The 17,492-nt window shown below is 47.8% G+C and overlaps 1 protein-coding gene across 1 annotated transcript in view; it reads right to left on the bottom strand.

The window, feature by feature from the left end:
- NOC3L (NOC3 like DNA replication regulator) overlaps nt 1-17,492 on the bottom strand; it is a 775,720-nt gene that overhangs the window by 92,033 nt on the left and 666,195 nt on the right. Inside the window, exon 20 of the mRNA XM_069611339.1 lies at nt 10,654-10,738. Within this exon, the coding sequence (XP_069467440.1) occupies nt 10,654-10,738 (85 nt within the window). The remainder of the gene's footprint in view (nt 1-10,653; nt 10,739-17,492) is intronic.

The following is a 17,492-nucleotide window of genomic DNA, read 5'->3' as shown; positions in this document are numbered from 1 at the left end:
CTTCTATTAGATAAAACCACACTCTAAATATACTACACACAACCAATTCACTTTTTTAGGTCAATTCAAGGTAAGTACATAATGATTTGACAGACCAGTGTTTTCGTAACAAAGTCGTTACCGTGGGTTAATACACAATCACTTTTTGACAGTAATGACAGGTCGGTCTTACGAAAGAAAAGCGTACCCGCGGGTAGAAATGTAACCGTAGTCAAACACACTTAGCACATAGAATAAAACAAGGGAATAATGGATAAAAATCATAGGCAATACTTTTGTGAAGGCAATAGAATCAGAGTATGTGTTCTAAGAGGCAGATAAAAGTCAATAGGCCTGCAACAGTGTCAAATGGAGCAGGGGCTCTGTTGTCGAGGATCACACGGTGAGAACAGCTCAAGATGGACGTTGCCAGGAGTACTCGATATTGTCAAATGGAAGCAAAAGTTATAAGAGGTCAGGAAGAAAGGACAAGCCTTCGGAAAGTAAAAGGGTTCACCCCGATTCCTCAAGTTCGGACGGAGAGAACGACCAAATGGACACAGTACCTTATTCGGATGAAGAAAGCTGGTGCTACGGCAGTTGTTCCTGGTAGTTCCTGCAGACTCACGGTTCCTGAAGCTTCAGTCATGGGGACAAGAAGGACGACGTCTGGAGCGATCTGCACTACCCAGGGATGAGGCCAGCAGCAAAGCAACAATGAATAAAAGATGGGCTCCTTAAAAACAGGAGAGGGCTCTTCTGATGGCTATCCGGACCACTACAGCTCAGTGCAGTGATTTCGACCCAGAAGAGGATGCTCTGGCTGTAGAAGGTGAGCTGGTTGATTCCACCAAGCTCAAGGGAAGAAGACTCCAGACTGGATCTTCTCTGTCGTTTAAGGGTAGATGGCTCAGGACTACAGCAGGGCTTCACCGGGATACAGGAGTTGCAGCAGCCGTCTTCTTCACTTCTCTTCGGTTCTTGTAGCTCCAGTGGTGACTGACTTCCAGCCCAAGAGTCCTGCCTTTTATGCCAAACTCCTCCATTCACACAGCCTGGCTGTCAATCACACAGCAGGAGGGTTGTCCAGCCCGGACAACCACCTCAGCCAATTGACACAAAGTACGACTTGGGTCTCCGCGGAGACCCTGTGCAGGGGGTGACTAAACCCCTCCCTCACATTCAGCCCACCTAGACACCCAGACGCCAAAGGAGGACTTCTTCGCAGAAGCCCGCCAAAGGACGGAGAACAAACCTGGTTTGGCGTGAAAAGCAAACAACAAGAAAGACCTTTGCAACACGAAATGGCGACAAACCACGCTAGGACCCAAAATAAAAATGATATGGGGTAGCGGGTTTTATGTTCACGTCTGTCACCACAGCCAGAACACTAACACGGGAATCCGTGTAAAAATGATAGTTACCACTGTCACCAGCCATGTGGAGTCGGGGAGGGGGACACAGTGCCCCTTGAGGTACAGAAGGACAGGGGAAAGATATTCCCCTGTAGTACTCCATTGTAAGATGGTTGGTACTGGATCTGTATTTAAAAGGACTAGTAAAGCCAATGGTGACTTTACATGTTTCTGGGGGACAGTAGTCATCCCCAGAAATGGGGTTCATAAGGGAAGCCTAAAAGACATCCATGTGTCACTGCACTAAAGGTGCTGTGTGACAAGTAAAAAGATGATGCCTAGGAAGTTGGTGACACTCCATAGTCCATGAGCACACAAAGTACAACACACAAAAAATACACTATAAGAGTGGGAAAAAGGCTAACACTCTTACCAGGTGGAAATAATAAACCCCAGCAAAGCTGAGGGACTCACTAGGTAAGGGAAATTAGCCATAAATGACAATTCTCCCTAAGGACTCTAGATCTTTGTTGTCCGTGGATGAGACCTCCATGGTTTGGGTGATGGCCTGGTAGGGCTGTTTCAGGGCCTTCTTGGCTCTCCCCTTACCCCAGAGGGTCTTGTGCCTGGTCCGGTTTCAACCCTTCTGGCGTGCCTGCAGACTTTGCCAAAGTCACTGCAGTGGTGTTGCGCCTTGGGGGCAGGCACACACTGAGCCATCGGAGCTACCGTTGTAGAATCAGCACCCGGAGCTGTTGTGGTGGTAGTAGCAGTCGTCAATGAGGTCTTTAGCTGTGCCAGTTGAGCCTGTTTGGGCTGTGCGGCCGCCTTCTCCTCCGTCCGCGGCTTCTTGGATTCCTCTCAGTTTAGTTGTGGTGGATTTCCTCTTTAAAGAGGAGCTTGAAGGTATGCTGGCAATGGAGGCAGAAGGTTATGCTGATCGCGTCCTATGCACTTTGGGACCGCTTCTGCTGCGAACCCGGTGGACTCGGACTTGTGGCTCTTGGCCTTATCATGGGCCCCCACGGATGAGGCGCCCTTAAAGGACTTAGAAGAATGCTCTTTGGACCGGCCGGTCCTGGACGAGGAGTGACCCTGCTCGGATGTTAAGCCATGCCACAAGCCTACTATGCCTGTCCATTTTCTTGGAGAAACCGAGGCATATCTTGCACTCTACCTCCTTGTGGTCCATGTGCAGGCAGTAGAGGCATTGCAGGTACTTGTCCTCCACAAACACATTCTGTAACCTGCATTTGGTGCAGGGCCTGAAGAGGGACCTTCCCTCCTCCTTCTCCGTCATGGATGGAGCACACGAAGTAGGCCCAAGATGGCCTTGTAGAATCTTCGATGGATCTTCGCCCTTGAGGGGTGCAGAACTTCACTGACAACTGGTCCCGGCAGTGGGCAGATGAAGACAAGAGCACACACGCTCCTTTGAAACAAAAATTGAACTTTTTCTGGTGAAAAATACGAAAAAACATACAACTAACTCAGAGAGCAAACTCGAGGACTCCCAATATTGAAGTGTGTGGTAAAAATCTGAAGATGGCTGCCAGAGGAGGGGCTTAGGAAGAGGACTGTCATTGGATGGAGCAGTAGGACCCAGAGGACAGTGATTTGTTTGGAGGAGAAATACAGTTTAAACAAAAGAAATACATTTAAAATAGATTTCAATAACAATTAAACAACAATCAGCAATGCCATCCCCCTGAAGTAACCACCATCGCTATCATCCTCCCTTCACTTGACTCGTTGGCGTTGTACACATGATCGGTATATCCTGTTCTGTACACTTTAGTGCGTCCAGTTTTGTTTTATTCGCAAAGCCTAAGTGACATTGTTCCATTGTCCTCTGGCTCCGCCAGTGTTCATGGCTTAAGGATCACTTCTAGGTCACAGTATGATCCCACTTTATTATATGTCCTTCATGCCTCTCACCCGGGCCCATTATCTGTGAGACCCTCCCCCTCTCCCGCCTTGGGGCTCGTTTATGGCAAGCCTTCCCCCATTTGTCGAGAGTCTGTGGATATCTGGTTTCCATTGTTCACATACGTTCATGAACTCCAGACATCTCACAAACCCAGGTGCTTTACGCGTCCCCCATGTTCTGGCTATCGGGTATCTAGCAGTCACAGTTGCCATCCCCAGTAGCTTTTTCTCACCACGGGGACCCTTCCCGATTAGTGCCAAGACCATAACTCAGGTGTATAGTTCCATTTTGACGGTAACGTCACAGACATTGATTCCTCAATCCCATCCCAGAAGGGTCGCACCTGTGCAACTTCCACGCTACTTGATAAAAGTCTGCTGCCTCTTCATTACATCTCATACAGGCAGAAGACCTCTCAGGAGTCTATTTAGCTTAGCCTGGAATAATAGACTTGATGAAGGAATTTGTAATGAATTAATCTAAACCGATTGTTTATGGACGTTTCTGCATGCAAACGAGTTTCCAGTGCTCTTCACTTATTACTTTCCCCAGCGTGCTCTCCCAGGTATTCCAGTATATCTGCCCCTGTATAACCTTCCCTTTGATCATCTTGTATATAGTGGACACCAGTTTTTTAGTTGATAAGGGTTTAAGCACGGATTGAGGAATGGGATGGGGGAGGGCGTTTTAGGAAAGTCAGGCCATTTGGGTCTTAATTCCTCCCTGGTCCTATAGTACAGAAGCAAGGTCACTTCCGTCCATTCACCCCTTGTTCGTAAGGATTCCCATGTTCTAAATTGTTCTTTGTGTACTAAGTCTCCTTATCCTTGAATCCCCAACCTCTGAAAGTGGCTCTGGAAGGATCCCTCATGTGTGAGCGGAATTCAGTGTATGTTGTATATTGGGAGGTCTAGGGAGTAGGAAACCTCTCTGCTAATCAGACGGGCAATCACATCACTGTCGTGGGCTGAACCTCGGTTCGTGGTGCTATGACCCGGGTGCCCCACAGCATTCCCACTAGATCATTCGGGCACGCCACCTTTTTCGCCAGGAGAGAATGAGGGAAGTCTCGGGTGGAGGATCCCCGTTCTGCTATCTATTGAACCTGAGACGCTAAGTAGTACAGATATAGATCTGGATATTCCAGCCTGCCCTGTTACTATGGCTGTGTGAGTGTCATAGGATATCCTGGTGTGTTTGCCTGCCCAGGACAGTCTTATTGAACATTTGGTGTGTGCCCAGAAGCGCTGGGGGGGCCAGAGGGGTACATTATTGAAGATATAATGTAACTTGGGCAGTATAAGCATTTTGGCTAGTGCAATGCGTGCGGCCTGGGAAATGGGCAATAGAATTCATGAGTATACTCTATGTTCCAGCAGTTCCAGTGTCTTCATGTAGTTGCCCGTATAGAGATCGCCCATTGTGGTAGTCACCAGGAACCCCAGATAGTGTATGCCCTGGGGGCACCAGCAGAAGTCTGCTCTGATGTCAGCCTGCTGCACACCTGGGGTCAGGGGTAGTACTTCGGATTAGTTCCAGTTGATTCTCAACCCAAAAAGCTCCCCAAATCTTCCTATCCCTTGCGTTAGTGGGGAGGTTTAATCTAGGATGTTAGATGTACAGTAAAATATCATCCGCATATAGTGAGGCGATGTTAAGATGCGATTGTATTTGCATTCCCCTGTGTACATGGAGTTCCCCAATGTGACAGGCAATCGGTTCCATTACTAGGGCAAACAGTATCAGTGAGGAAGGGCATCCCTGTCGTGTGCCTCTCGTTGGATAGATATAATCTGACGCTATCCCGTTTGTATACACCATCACCCTGGGTGCTGTGTATAGTAGTCAGTTCCACTGTATAAATGTTTGGCCAAGCCCTGAGCGGCAGAGCGCTTCAAAGAGGAAAGGTCACTTGACAGAGTCGAAGGCATTTTCTGCGTCCAGCACCGCCACGGCTACAGGGACTTTACATTAAGCATGAGCATGAACAATCGCCTCAAATTAAGATGGCTGGAACGGCCAGGGATGAAGCCAGCCTGGTAGGACCAGTGCTGGCATATGTGGAAGCAACCTATCTGCCAGAATTTTTGCAAAGATTTTATTGTCGTTATTAATTAATGATAATGGTCGATATGACGTGCATTTTCAGGGATCTTTTTCGGGCTTGAGAAGCACAGTCATCAGCGCTGTTCTTGTGGGGTCCGGGAGGGCTCCAGTCGACAATGCATTCTCATACATGTCGTGTAGGCTCGGGAGCAGGAGGTCTATGTAGTTTTTATAAAATTCTGCTGTTATTCCATCATTCCCCGGGGCCTTACCGTTAGGGAGGGAGAGTATTGCCTTATGAATCTCCTTGTCTGTTATGGGGGCATTCAGTGCTCCCCTTGCTCTGGGTCCAGCCACCCCAGGGCCACCTCCTCTAGGTATTGCATCATTTTGTTGTGCCCTCCCCCCCCCATTAGAGAGGGACGCATACAACTGGGCATAGTATTCCTGAAAAACAATGTTGATCCCTACAAGGTCTTTAATGAGGTGTCTGAACAGGTCCTCAACCTCAACAATGGGTGCTAATTGTCTTTCACGTGTTATGGCCCATGCTGTTTTACTGGGGCGGTCCCCCTCCATATCTTGCTGCTGCTATCGGGTCACCTATGAACCTCTCATCTCCAACTACCAGTTGGTGCAGCTCTTCTCTTTGTACTCTCAGGGTTTCACGTATTTCACCTGTGTCTTGGGTCCCTTGTACATTCTCCAGTTCTTTAAGGGACCCTTTCAGCTTGCGCATGGACCTACGCAGGGATTTCAGTACTCCCCCCTTCTTTGGACATACAGCATCCCTTTACATATACCTTAAAGGGATCCCAGATTATTCCTGGTTCTGACCCCTCCTGGAATTTATGTTGTTTATGAACTAAGTCTGTATGTCTTGGCTAATTTCCTCCCGGAATTCTCAGTCTTCTAGAGCCATGGCCCAAAACCTTCAAGGCAGTTGTCTTGGGGGGGTCCTACTGGGCAAGCCACACGGGTAAGAACCGACGAGTGATCCGAGTGTGTGCGGGGTAGTATTTTTGCCTCCGTTACGCACCTAGCCACAGTGGAGGTAGTCATAATATAGTCAATTCTTGACGAGCTGCCATGGACCCCAGAGAAGAAAGTATACTCCTCATCTATTGGGTACATTTCCCGCCATACATCATGCAGGTCATGATATTCCACTATAGCGGGCCATATCTGTGTGGCGCGTGGTTAGTTTTGCTGTGCTGTAGAGGACCTATCAAGTTCCAGCGTGAGGGCCATGTTGAAGTCTCCAACCCAGATGATATCATACCCCGAGAACTTGTGTATATGATTGGCACATTGGTGGCAAAACTCGGGCGAGTCAATATTTGGTGCATAAATGTTTATCAACAGGAGTTTTAACCCCTGGATTTCCCCGGCCAGTACTATACATCGCCCCTCTTTGTCGCTCATCTGTTCATGTAATTTGATCTCCAGAGAGCTATGTATATAGACCGCCACCCCTCTGGAGTGCGTGGTGTAAGAGGAACCGTACCTATGTATACCCCGCCCTGCTAGTCGAAGTATGGGCGCTTCCCGGGCTAGATGTGTTTCCTGGAGGCACAGAATCTTTACATTATGGTTCTTGCTGTAATTTGCTATTAGCCGGATTTTCTTCTGATTAGTGAGGCCTCATATGTTCCAAGACATTATTGACAACATGCTATTCAGAAACAACCTACCGGCTCCCTATCCCACCCCTCCCCTAAAATTTCCCACAACAACATTTTTCAACTATTCCGCAGTGTATGCGGGTAACGCAGCACCGAGGGCGGCCAGTGCGCTCCATGTGGCGACGGCCTTTGACTAACATTCCATTCCCCCAACCAGTGCCCCTGGAGCCCCAAATTCTAGGCTCAAGGACGTTTTACAGTGATTAATTTACATGAAAGGATAGGTCAGTGACATCAGGGTGAGTGTCTTGGCGATCTTCCTGGATCCAGGAGATTTGTGGCAAATCGTTACGCTGCTTCTGGTGAAGTGAAAAATTCATTGAGCAGTTGTTGTGTTGTACTCCAAGTTTAGCCGGGTAAATCATTGAGTACTGTACTTCCTTTTACGCACTATGTTTTTGACGGATTGAAAGGTCTGGCGCTGCTCCTGAACCGACTAGCTGAAGTCTGGGAAGAGTCGAATCGTGGAGGATCCCCATCTCAATTCTTTCTTATCCCTAGCGGCGCGGAGCAGGATATCCCTATCCGAATAGATGAACATTCTAGCAATGATGGGGCGCTCCAGTGCTCCGGGAGGGGGAGGGGGGCTCACTGCCAGAGAGTGGTGTGCCCGCTCTACCCTGCACATGTTTGTAAGCGGGGGTCCTCTAGGATCTTGACTAACAGCTTCTCCACGAATGTCTCCATGTTATCAATCTGCGTTGATTCTGGTACTCCCAGGATGCAGATATTATTTTGCCTGGAGCGCCCCTCTAGGGCTTCGTTCTTTGCCATCACTTTTTGGACGGTTTGTTGTAGGTCAGCCACCTCTCGTTGTAATATGTCCACCTTGTCTTCGCCCTCTCCTATTCTCTGTTCCACCTCCGTCATACGTCCACATAGCTTATCTATTTGGACAGCAGAGATGTCGACCTTGCATGTGAGGGCTTCGATCTTCGCCCCCAAGTTGTTGGTGCTACTCTTCAGGGCTAGCAATGTCTGATTCAGGGCCATCACATCCACTTGGGTCACTACTTGGTTTTGTAGAGGGGACAGGGCTGGTTGCAATTGATCTGGTTGTGCAAACTGCACAATTTTTGGCTGCTGTTTTGGGTTGACCATTACATATTGCCGTTCCCACACCATGCTTCTTGCGTAGCTCAGTATATTGGCCCTGTGATGTGCTAATGCCAAGCTTATCCTTACTTCCAGCGATGTCTAAGGGCGCCACAGGCGCTTGTAGCAGCGATTTCCTGGTTATGGTGGGCTATATCGGCCGCTCCTACTGCATTGACCGCGGGTCTCCCTCACTCAATCTTTACTCCTGCCTCAGTGCAGGCTTAGCTAACACAGGGTGTACTGCAGCCATTTCTCTATTTGGTTAAATTGTGGCAGCTATTATAGTCACTTGTGTAGCGTGGACTCCTTGCTGACCCGGAGACCAGGGGTGTTGGGGCGGGTTGCTAGCAAGTGTTGTTTGCCTGCTGCTTCATGAAGAGTTCAGGGTGGGGAGTTGTGTAGCAGCTGTCCTTAGGGGGTGCCAGGAGGACCAGCTCTACCCACTTGGCCAGACCTCCACTACTGTAGTCTCACCTCTATCGCAGCTGTCTCTCTATATGTTGTACTGTGAGTTTGGTAGCTGTCTGTCCGGCCTCTCGGTGTGCTATGGTGACTCGGTCTGAGTCCCAGACAGAGTATTAGGTTTCACCTGTGTAGTTCCAGCCCTTGCTATCTGGGGCTCCAGTCGGGTAGTTGGCTGATTCTGAACTGTGTGTACTACAAGGCATATTATTTATATCTGTTCAGCCATCTCGCTTTATTAAAGCTGGTTAGTAGAGCGTTCCTGCTTTCCAACGCGTGCTGCAGCTGTTATGGGCCGAAGGTTGCTGCCCCGCACCCGGTGCCGCCCTCGTCGTGTTCGTTCAGCTATGCCGGTGAGGAGCTCCCCCCCCCCCCCCCACGGATGAGAGTTATTCACTACAGCCGTGGAGGCCTTCTGTTGGTATGTGGCGATGAGGTGGGGTCTCACCTTTGTATCCAGCCCGTCTGGCTGTGTTCTAGTGTCCTCCGGGTGCCCAGGGGGTTCTCAATCGCCAGCTCCAGAGCGGGCGAGTCAGGCTGCGGACGGAGTGGCCGCCTGCCTGTCAACAGCCACGCCGTTCACCGGTTGTCGGTGTTCTCTGCTCCGTTGTTTGTGGAGCTAGGGTCACGCACCCTCCACGACCATGCCGGCATACGCTCCAAGCCAGCGTTTAGATTCTCTGTGGTGCCGCTCACCTAAGGTCGAGTCAGCCCCTCCCGCACCGCATCCACATGGTCCATGCAGGGGGACACCACTGCGTCTCGCTCGGTGCGTCTTGGTGGAGCCTCTTGGTGACCCCAGGCCGTCACTGTGTCAGGATATTCCTGACACCTTTATGTGTCTTCCACGTCAGCTCCAGGGGTTGCCGGGGCTGCAGGATATTTTAAAGGATTTCTGTGCCATTGCCAGAGCTTCTCAGGCGGCGGCCATCTTCACAGCCACGCAGCAGCGCCCCCAGAGGAGAAATATAGTTTTTAAGTGAAAGTTAAACAGTTTTTTCTTTTACCGTGGATTTCCAGCCTGACAATGGGGAATATTCATGAGCATGTCAATCCATACCAGACCACATGCTGGAGAATAAATACAATGCAACATATTGCAATTAGTCAAAACACAGTTTTCATGATATGCACCTGGATTTATTTATTTATTGTTTGCTTGTTAGGCGCTTATACAGCATATACATTCTGTTTCAAAGAGCCCACAGGGCAATAGGGAGGGAACATGGGATTGCAGTGCAATTAAAAAGACAAAAAATACAGTGGGAGAAGGGACGACCGAACCTACTATGCCTTGTGAGTATCCAGAAAGTGCAAGTGCAGAAGGAAGAGGGCAGTGGGGTGGGTGCTGGGGTGACTGTGCTCGAGGAGAGCCACAGATGAAATGCAAAGTATGGAAAGTGCTATGCGGCCAGGAGCCGCATTGGCAGGAAAGTGCGGTGGGAGCCAAGGGTGTGCTGAGGCAAGTGCTGAAGGTAGACAGAAGCTGGAGATATTGGGTGTGAATGGACAAGGGGCCCTGAGGATGCATAAGGGTCCAAGACACCAATCACAGAAACTGAATTACCAGAGGGGGGAAGAAGGGAATGAGGAGGAAAAGAGGAGAGTCTTGAGGTGCTTTCGGAACTTCAGCAGGTCGTTTTCAAGACGCAGGGGGAGGCTGTTCCAGAGGAGGGATCCAGCAGAGGAAAGTGCATGACTTCCTGCTCTCTGTTTAGCAAAGCACTTTACATACAGAGAGTTGGTGCCAGAGGAACACGGAGGTCTAAGAGGAGAGTATTTTGCAAGAGAGAGTTGCAGATAGTGTGGTCCATGGCCCCAGACAGCCCTGTGGATGATGCAGGGGGATTTGAATTTGATCCGTGCAGCAACCGGAAGCCAGTGGAGACTGTTTAGGGCAGGAGAGATGCGGTCCCTGGGCTTAAGGCCAAGGATAAGTCTGGCTGCTCTCTTCTAGATTAGCTGAAGGGGTTGCAGAGTGCATTACAACTATCATTAAACAACACAGTAGTAGATCCCATCTACTGTGTTTTGAAAATCATCCTGGTGCCATTCCCATGAAGTGCTAAGGGTGATAAAAGAATATTTCTAGAAATACCTTTTTCTTGGTTATGCAAGGCGCAACAGGAGGGTTGAATGTCATTGCTTTTGTACTGTAGTCCTCAAAAAGTTCAACAGCAGATCTAAAATAACACAAAGTTGTTAATTAAATGCAGAAACAAACCACTTTAAAACTTAGCATACTTTGCTCACATTGCATTACGTATGAGTACATGGATTGTAGAACAAAGAGTATCGTCCAAACGACAGTAAAGTTTTGTAATACATTTCATACAAAAATATAGCAACTTGGCAAAATATTCTGCAAAGAGTTACTTTATTGGGCATAGGCTTCGAGTGTGTGTGGGGCAGGATGGGGACAGGTATACAAAAGCAGAGCAAGCGCGTTCACAATTGTTACTATTTCAGTTTACATCGGATAATCTGCTTTACTACTAACATCTCACTCAAATACGTGATTCTGAATCAGATATTGAATGTCTGGTGGACTACCAATAGAAATGCTTTGTTTGATTGGAAGGTTCACATGGATATTCCCAAATCCTGCCACACCCTCTTTCCCCCTAGGCCCTTAGCACCCAGCCCCCATGCACTCTACAAGGCAGACTCTAGCAAACTAGTCTACAGCAGAGCACCAAAGTCCCACAGCCACAACTCACAAGACAAAGCTTTTTGCTTACATCTCATTGGGCACAGGAAAGAATTAACACATTCTTCAACTATTAAGCAGGTATACTGAAATCATATCATGTTCTGCAGTATTCCATTAATGCGAGCCATCTTAACCCACAATGCACAGCAGTAGAGTATGTGTTTTGATTCACTTCATGAGAATATATTTTTTTTAACTTTAATTTGTATTTGCATGTATATGTTTATACACACATCAACAATAAACTACTATACTAACCTCACCCCACTGCCTCCCTTCCCCCATTTTGTTGCCAGTGTTTCTGGATCGAACTGTGTCACAGACAGATGTATAGGGTCACAAGTAAACAAAAATAGAACAGTGATTCTTCTACCGTGCTCCCCCTCCCCCACCACCAGCCTACTTCTGCAGTAGTCTGTCCTGATGCATTCTGGTTTCACCATCACCATCTTGTGGCCAATGCTGGATTTGACTTATATGGTCTTCATTGATTCACGGTGTGTCACCCTTTCTCAACTCACATGCTGGACGTCCTTTGCATCTTGTATTCATGGTGGCCTGCATCATGCTGTTCTCATCATTATCATCTTGTATCCTGGCTTGCAACATTATGTGTTAGTACTGACTTCTGCAATTGTATTCGCTCTCCCCTCTTGCTTCTCCACTCTTTTAGACCGCTTACTCTGTTCTCTCCTCCTCTCCCTGTCTCCATTTTCCCCATCTCCTCCCCTTACTTTCTTATATGCACTTACTCTATCAGAATTGTCCCTGGACCTAGTATGATAGCAACCGCGTCTGTCTCCTCCCCCCTCCCCTTACTTGTTTGCCCCCCACCTTCCAGCACTATATGAAATGTCGTCAGGCCAAGTACGATAGTCGCTTGTTGTGTTCCTCCCCTCCCTTTCTGCACCCCTCTCCGTCACCTTTTGTTTTTTTCCAGCTCTACCAGAAATGTTGTCAGGCCTAGTACGTTAGCCGCCTGTCTGTTTCCATTTCCTTCCCACTCTACCCCCCTCCCTTCCTTATCTATGTCTTAGCTCTTGCACTATCTGAAATGTTGTCGGGCTGAGTACCATAGTTAATTTCACATCCTTACTGTTCATGGCCTGTAAGAATGTCAATGTATTTTCCCTTGTTCCCTTCCTTGCCTTGAAGCACTTTGAAACACATTGTGTATAGGCGCTATATAAATAAACTATCATAGCATGACGATAGTCTTAGATTGGCTCCCCCTCAGTATTGCCACTTGATTGACATTCTATCCATTCCCCTTCAAAGAAGGCTAGAAGGAGTCTCCCACTCACCTGGCTAAAAGGACCCCATTTCCCCCCGAAAGGACCCTATATAGTCATTGACCAACTGTCAGCGTCTCCGTGACCATCATGTCACGCAACTTTTGCTCCCATTCCTTCCTTGTGGGCACCATTGCACCCTTCCAATACTGAGCTACCACCATTCTCCCCGCTCTAAACATTGCCTCCCACGTCATGGGAAATCTAGACTCCTGCCTATTTTTAGACGGGATGCCCAAAAGCATCTGCATAGGGTCCAAACTCAGTTTAACTCCGGTAATGCCTTTAATCCCACCGAGGAGTTCTGTCCAGAAAATTCCTATTTTAGGGCAAACCACAACTTGTGTGAAAGTGACAAGGAAGTGGTGAGAGCACAAGGAACATAGGTAAACTGTGCTGAACTGGCCCGATTAATGATGATACGTTGAGCTGCCAGTTGTAAGATTCCCACGGGACAACTGCCTAAAACTACCCATAAAATTGATACGCAGCGGCAACTGCAAGAGTTTTCCACAACCTTTTCATGTGTGAAAGTGAACCTACCTCCCTGCATTCTCGCAGGCAGAGTGGGGAGACCCCTGCAAACATTCTGGAGATCTTAAAGTGGTCTCTGTGCCAGCCCTGTAGTATCTTGTATTTATGTTTCATTGTGGATGTGAAAAGATTACCATGGAAGGTCACCCGGAAGATCTTTGCCCACACATCATCAGTCATCTCTTCTCCTGCAAGCTGAACCAAATACCTCTTGAAAGTTTGTCTCCCTGCCATAGTGGAAGTCACCAGGATCTTGGAAATCTTCATCAAACGAGGTCAGGTCCCTAGCAAGGAATCACCACATCGCTGACCTGTGAATATAATCATCGATTCTTAAATACTTCAAAATTGGGGCCACATCACTCCTCAGTACCACCCCGAATATCCTCGAGGTCCAACCCCCACCGCCCCAAACAGCTGACCTACCCTTTCTAGACCCCTGTTTGACAATTGTTGAGAGAACCGCAACCCTTTATGGGCCAGCCCAAATGGAGGGCCCCACACTGAGGAAATGGGTGTCGGCCAAGAGGACAACGCCCTATTAGGTTTCCAAATATCCCAGAGTATCCCCAGAGTGGAATGCCCCAAGTTTCCCGGGAATATCTTGGCGGTGCCCAGAGGAAATCTCCTACCTTAAGTGAGTGTTTCTCCAAATCCTCAGGGTAGGTCCATTAAGTCCTCATATCCTTCCTCATATGTTCCAACAGAACACGTAAATGGGCTGCCTTATAATACAGGTAGAAATCCAGTAGCCTGAATCCCCCCTATCCCTCGCGAGTGTAAGGGTAGCTTTTTTCACTCCGGGTGTCTTATCGTGCCACACAAATCTACTCAAAATGCTATCCAGATAAAGAAATTTGGTCGGGAGGGCAGCAAATAAATAGAGCATATGGGGGAGAACGTTAATTTTGATGGAGGTCATGCGCCCATAGTAAGAAACAATCCAAGGGTCTCAGCGCTCAAGACCCACCTTAATTGTATCAGCCAATGGATTGTAATTAGCTTTTGCCAGTTCCCCGAGATATCTTGTCAAATAAACTCCCAAATAACACATACATTGCTTCTTCATCCTCAGATGGACCTACCAGCACTGATGGGAATATTGCAGGATTTGTCCAGATAGATTTTCAGTCCAGACAGGCTGACAAATCTAGATATTTGCGACAAAACCCCCAGAAGCGTAGAACCAACATTAGTGAGATAGCCCACGATATCATCAGCAAATAAGAATAATGTAAACTCTACCTTTCCACACCGGATGACTTCGATCACTGGGTTGGCTCGGATTGATACTGCGAAGGGCTCCATGGTGAGCGCATCTAGTAGTGGTGAGAGAGGGCACCCCTGCCTTGTCCCTCTTGATAACTTAAAGGATTTCGTAAGCACCATTAACCTGTACCCTGCCCATGGGAACTCTATTCAAGGCCTTCACCCAGCTCAAGAAGTTAACCCTGAATCCCATTTTCTTCAGGACATGCACCATAAATGGCCACTCCACCCTATGGAATGTTTTCTCTATCTACAGCAATCAAGCAAGTTTTAGTATTGGCTGCCTGGCCGCGATGCATCAGGATAATCATCTTACTAATATTATTGGATCGCTTCTTCCCCAAATAAAGCCCACCTGGTCTCTGTGGACCAGGGATGAAAGCCAGCACTCCAGCCTACTTACTGCCCACTATCTTAGCCAAAATCTTAACATCATTATTCAGCAGGGAGATTGTCCGATAATATGAACAGCGCAAAGAAACCCTCCCCTCTTTGTGTATAGCCACTATGATTGCTTCCATCATCGTATTAAGCAGAGCATCTGCCACTAGTATAGCATTGAAAACTCTAACCAGATAAGGGGCAAGAGTGGATCGGTAAGTTTTATAGAATTTCAAAGAGAACCCAGCGCTGTGCATGCCTTCATTTTCTTGATGGTCTGTAGGACTTCCTCGTGGGTAATCAGTATATCTAAATGTTCAGCTACCTTCCGTGCAACATCCGAGAGAGGCAGTTGGTCGAGGAATGAGGCGATCTGCAAATCATCTCCTGCGTATTCAGACATATACAGATCTTTATAATATTAGGCAAACTCCCTCCCTATGCTATCAGAATCGTACAACGTTGACCCCTCTTCCAACTGAATTGTGCTAACTGCTTTCCATTCCTTTTCCACTCTTAGCCGCCATGCCAAAATCATATCCGCTTTGTCCCCTTTTGTGTGGTATTTTTGTTTTATAAATAACAATTTCTTCTTATCTTCTTAAGATGAGAATGGAGTTTAGCTTTGCCTTATGGAGTCAAAACGTACAGGTCTTTGCAGGGGTGACATAGGTGCCGTGGGACCCTCCCGGCTGTATCTCTTCTATTTTCCTCCCGAGGCATTCCTCTTGTTCCTTTCCTGCTTTCTTTTTGTGGGATCCCATTCTATTTATTTATTTTTGTATTTATAGCAGCGCAAAAAGCCCTCAGGCATCTAGGTGCTTGTTAAAGTTACATGAAAGAGACATGACACAAATAAAATATGATTGCAAGTTACATAAGTACAGGAAGTAGAGGTGAGGTACATTCAAATGTTAAGGGTGTGTGAAAAGGTGTCTTTAAGGATGGCCCTGCATGCTTGCTTCGCATTAAGGCAAGGTAAGTGGGACTCTGGTTGTAGCCGATGAGCATGCAGGAGGCAGCTGGTAGAGCTTACCTTTCATTCCGTGAAGGCAGTGACATGAGGAAGGATTTAAGTATTCTCGCAGAACCTCGACTACATGGCTTCTCTGGCATAGACCGGCAGAAACATCCAGCAAAGGCCTTACATGCTGGCATTGCTGAATGGCCAGCAAGAAACCCTCACATTGTGGTCTTAAATTCCTCCCAGAGAGTCTGCACCTTTACCTCTCCATTATCATTATGTGTGCAATACTCTGATCTCTGTGAGAAGGGCCTGAGCGAGTTCCCTGTCCTTAAGCAGGAGATCGTTGCACCTCCAGCCTCCTAAAGGTCTCTGTCTAAGGTTGTACGCCATAGTTCTCTTTACCAGTGCATGGTCCAACCATTGTATTGGGAGCACCTGAGACTTCTGAACCTGGGCCTTCAATTCAGAATCCACCAGAATGAAGTCTACTCTTACATAAGAGTTATGTACTGCTGCGAAATACGTGAATGGCCAATCCCCCCTCTCAAATTAAGAAGGCGCCTGAGAGCCCCAGATCCCGATTCTCCCTCCCAAATCGTTCGGAGTCGTTTCTACTGGGCCAAGCGTGCGCTTACCCTCCCAATCTCTTGTGGTCTTGTACCAGGTCAAGCACCATGTTGAAATCACTCCCACTACAAGGCGACCTTCCACAAACAGGACAAGTTTATCTTTAACACCCTCCCAGAACTGAACCCACAGTGATGTTGTTGCCATGTAAACTACCTTTGATAAACACAAATCGACCATTCGGGTCTGTTAGCACTTTGTACTATTAAGTCCAGCCGAGCCAAGATAAGTATTGACACCCCTCTTTTCTTGCCCTCACAAAACGCCACAAAGCATCACCTAGTAACCTGGTCCTCAGGCGTTGCTCTTTACCCCTTTGCTAATGGGCTCCGTGAAGTATATATAAACAAAATAAATAAAAATTCAAGTTGGAGAACATCTAGTCTAGCCCTTCGAAACTCCAGAAGAACCATAGATCGTTTAGCTGGAGAGTTAAGGCCTCTCACATTGAGGGAGCCAATCACCAGATCACAACCCGAACCAAGGACTCATTCTCATGCACTTCTTGGCTTGACACACATCCCTGAGCACCACCAGTTGACACAAATTTAGAACACTGAACTTGGGTTCACGTAAGAACCAAACATTGGAAATACTGGAAATAACTGACAATATATAATAGCCAACCCATCACCCCATCCCCTGTGCATGCTCTCAACTCCCCAACCCCCCCCACCCCAGAGGTTCCAATCCTGGCAGACCACCAACCACAGTCCAACATTACATCACCAGTGGTCCCCAAAACAACAGGACCGACTACATAACACCCCACATCCACTGAGCCCCAACCTACACACCCCCATACACAAATTGAACTTTCTTACCCCCCCCCTTTCCAACTCCACACACACATCCTTAATACCCTTTCATTGTAGAAGATCCCTAAACCCTGGACGGCTACCCCTATCTCTGGGCGCCCTCCCCTTGCTTGTATGGGATCTACACATCGTTGGCGCAGTATTACAGCCCCTTGCTCTCCGATGGAGGAGTGTTAAGTTTCTTGAATTTGTGTAATCCTGGGATCTGCCACCTGTCACTCACCCCTTCTGGCTTTGGCGCAAGTCCATTGTATTCTCCAGAACCCACTGCACAAACCCTTGGGGCCTCCATGAGCTCTCCTATCGCAACCTGTATGTCATCTTCTGTAACCAATT

The sequence above is a fragment of the Ambystoma mexicanum genome, chromosome 8, assembly GCF_040938575.1.
Source record: "Ambystoma mexicanum isolate Mex_15411 chromosome 8, UKY_AmexF1_1, whole genome shotgun sequence".
Taxonomy (NCBI): Eukaryota; Metazoa; Chordata; class Amphibia; order Caudata; family Ambystomatidae; genus Ambystoma; species Ambystoma mexicanum.
This window is presented reverse-complemented; position numbering and strand designations above follow the sequence as displayed.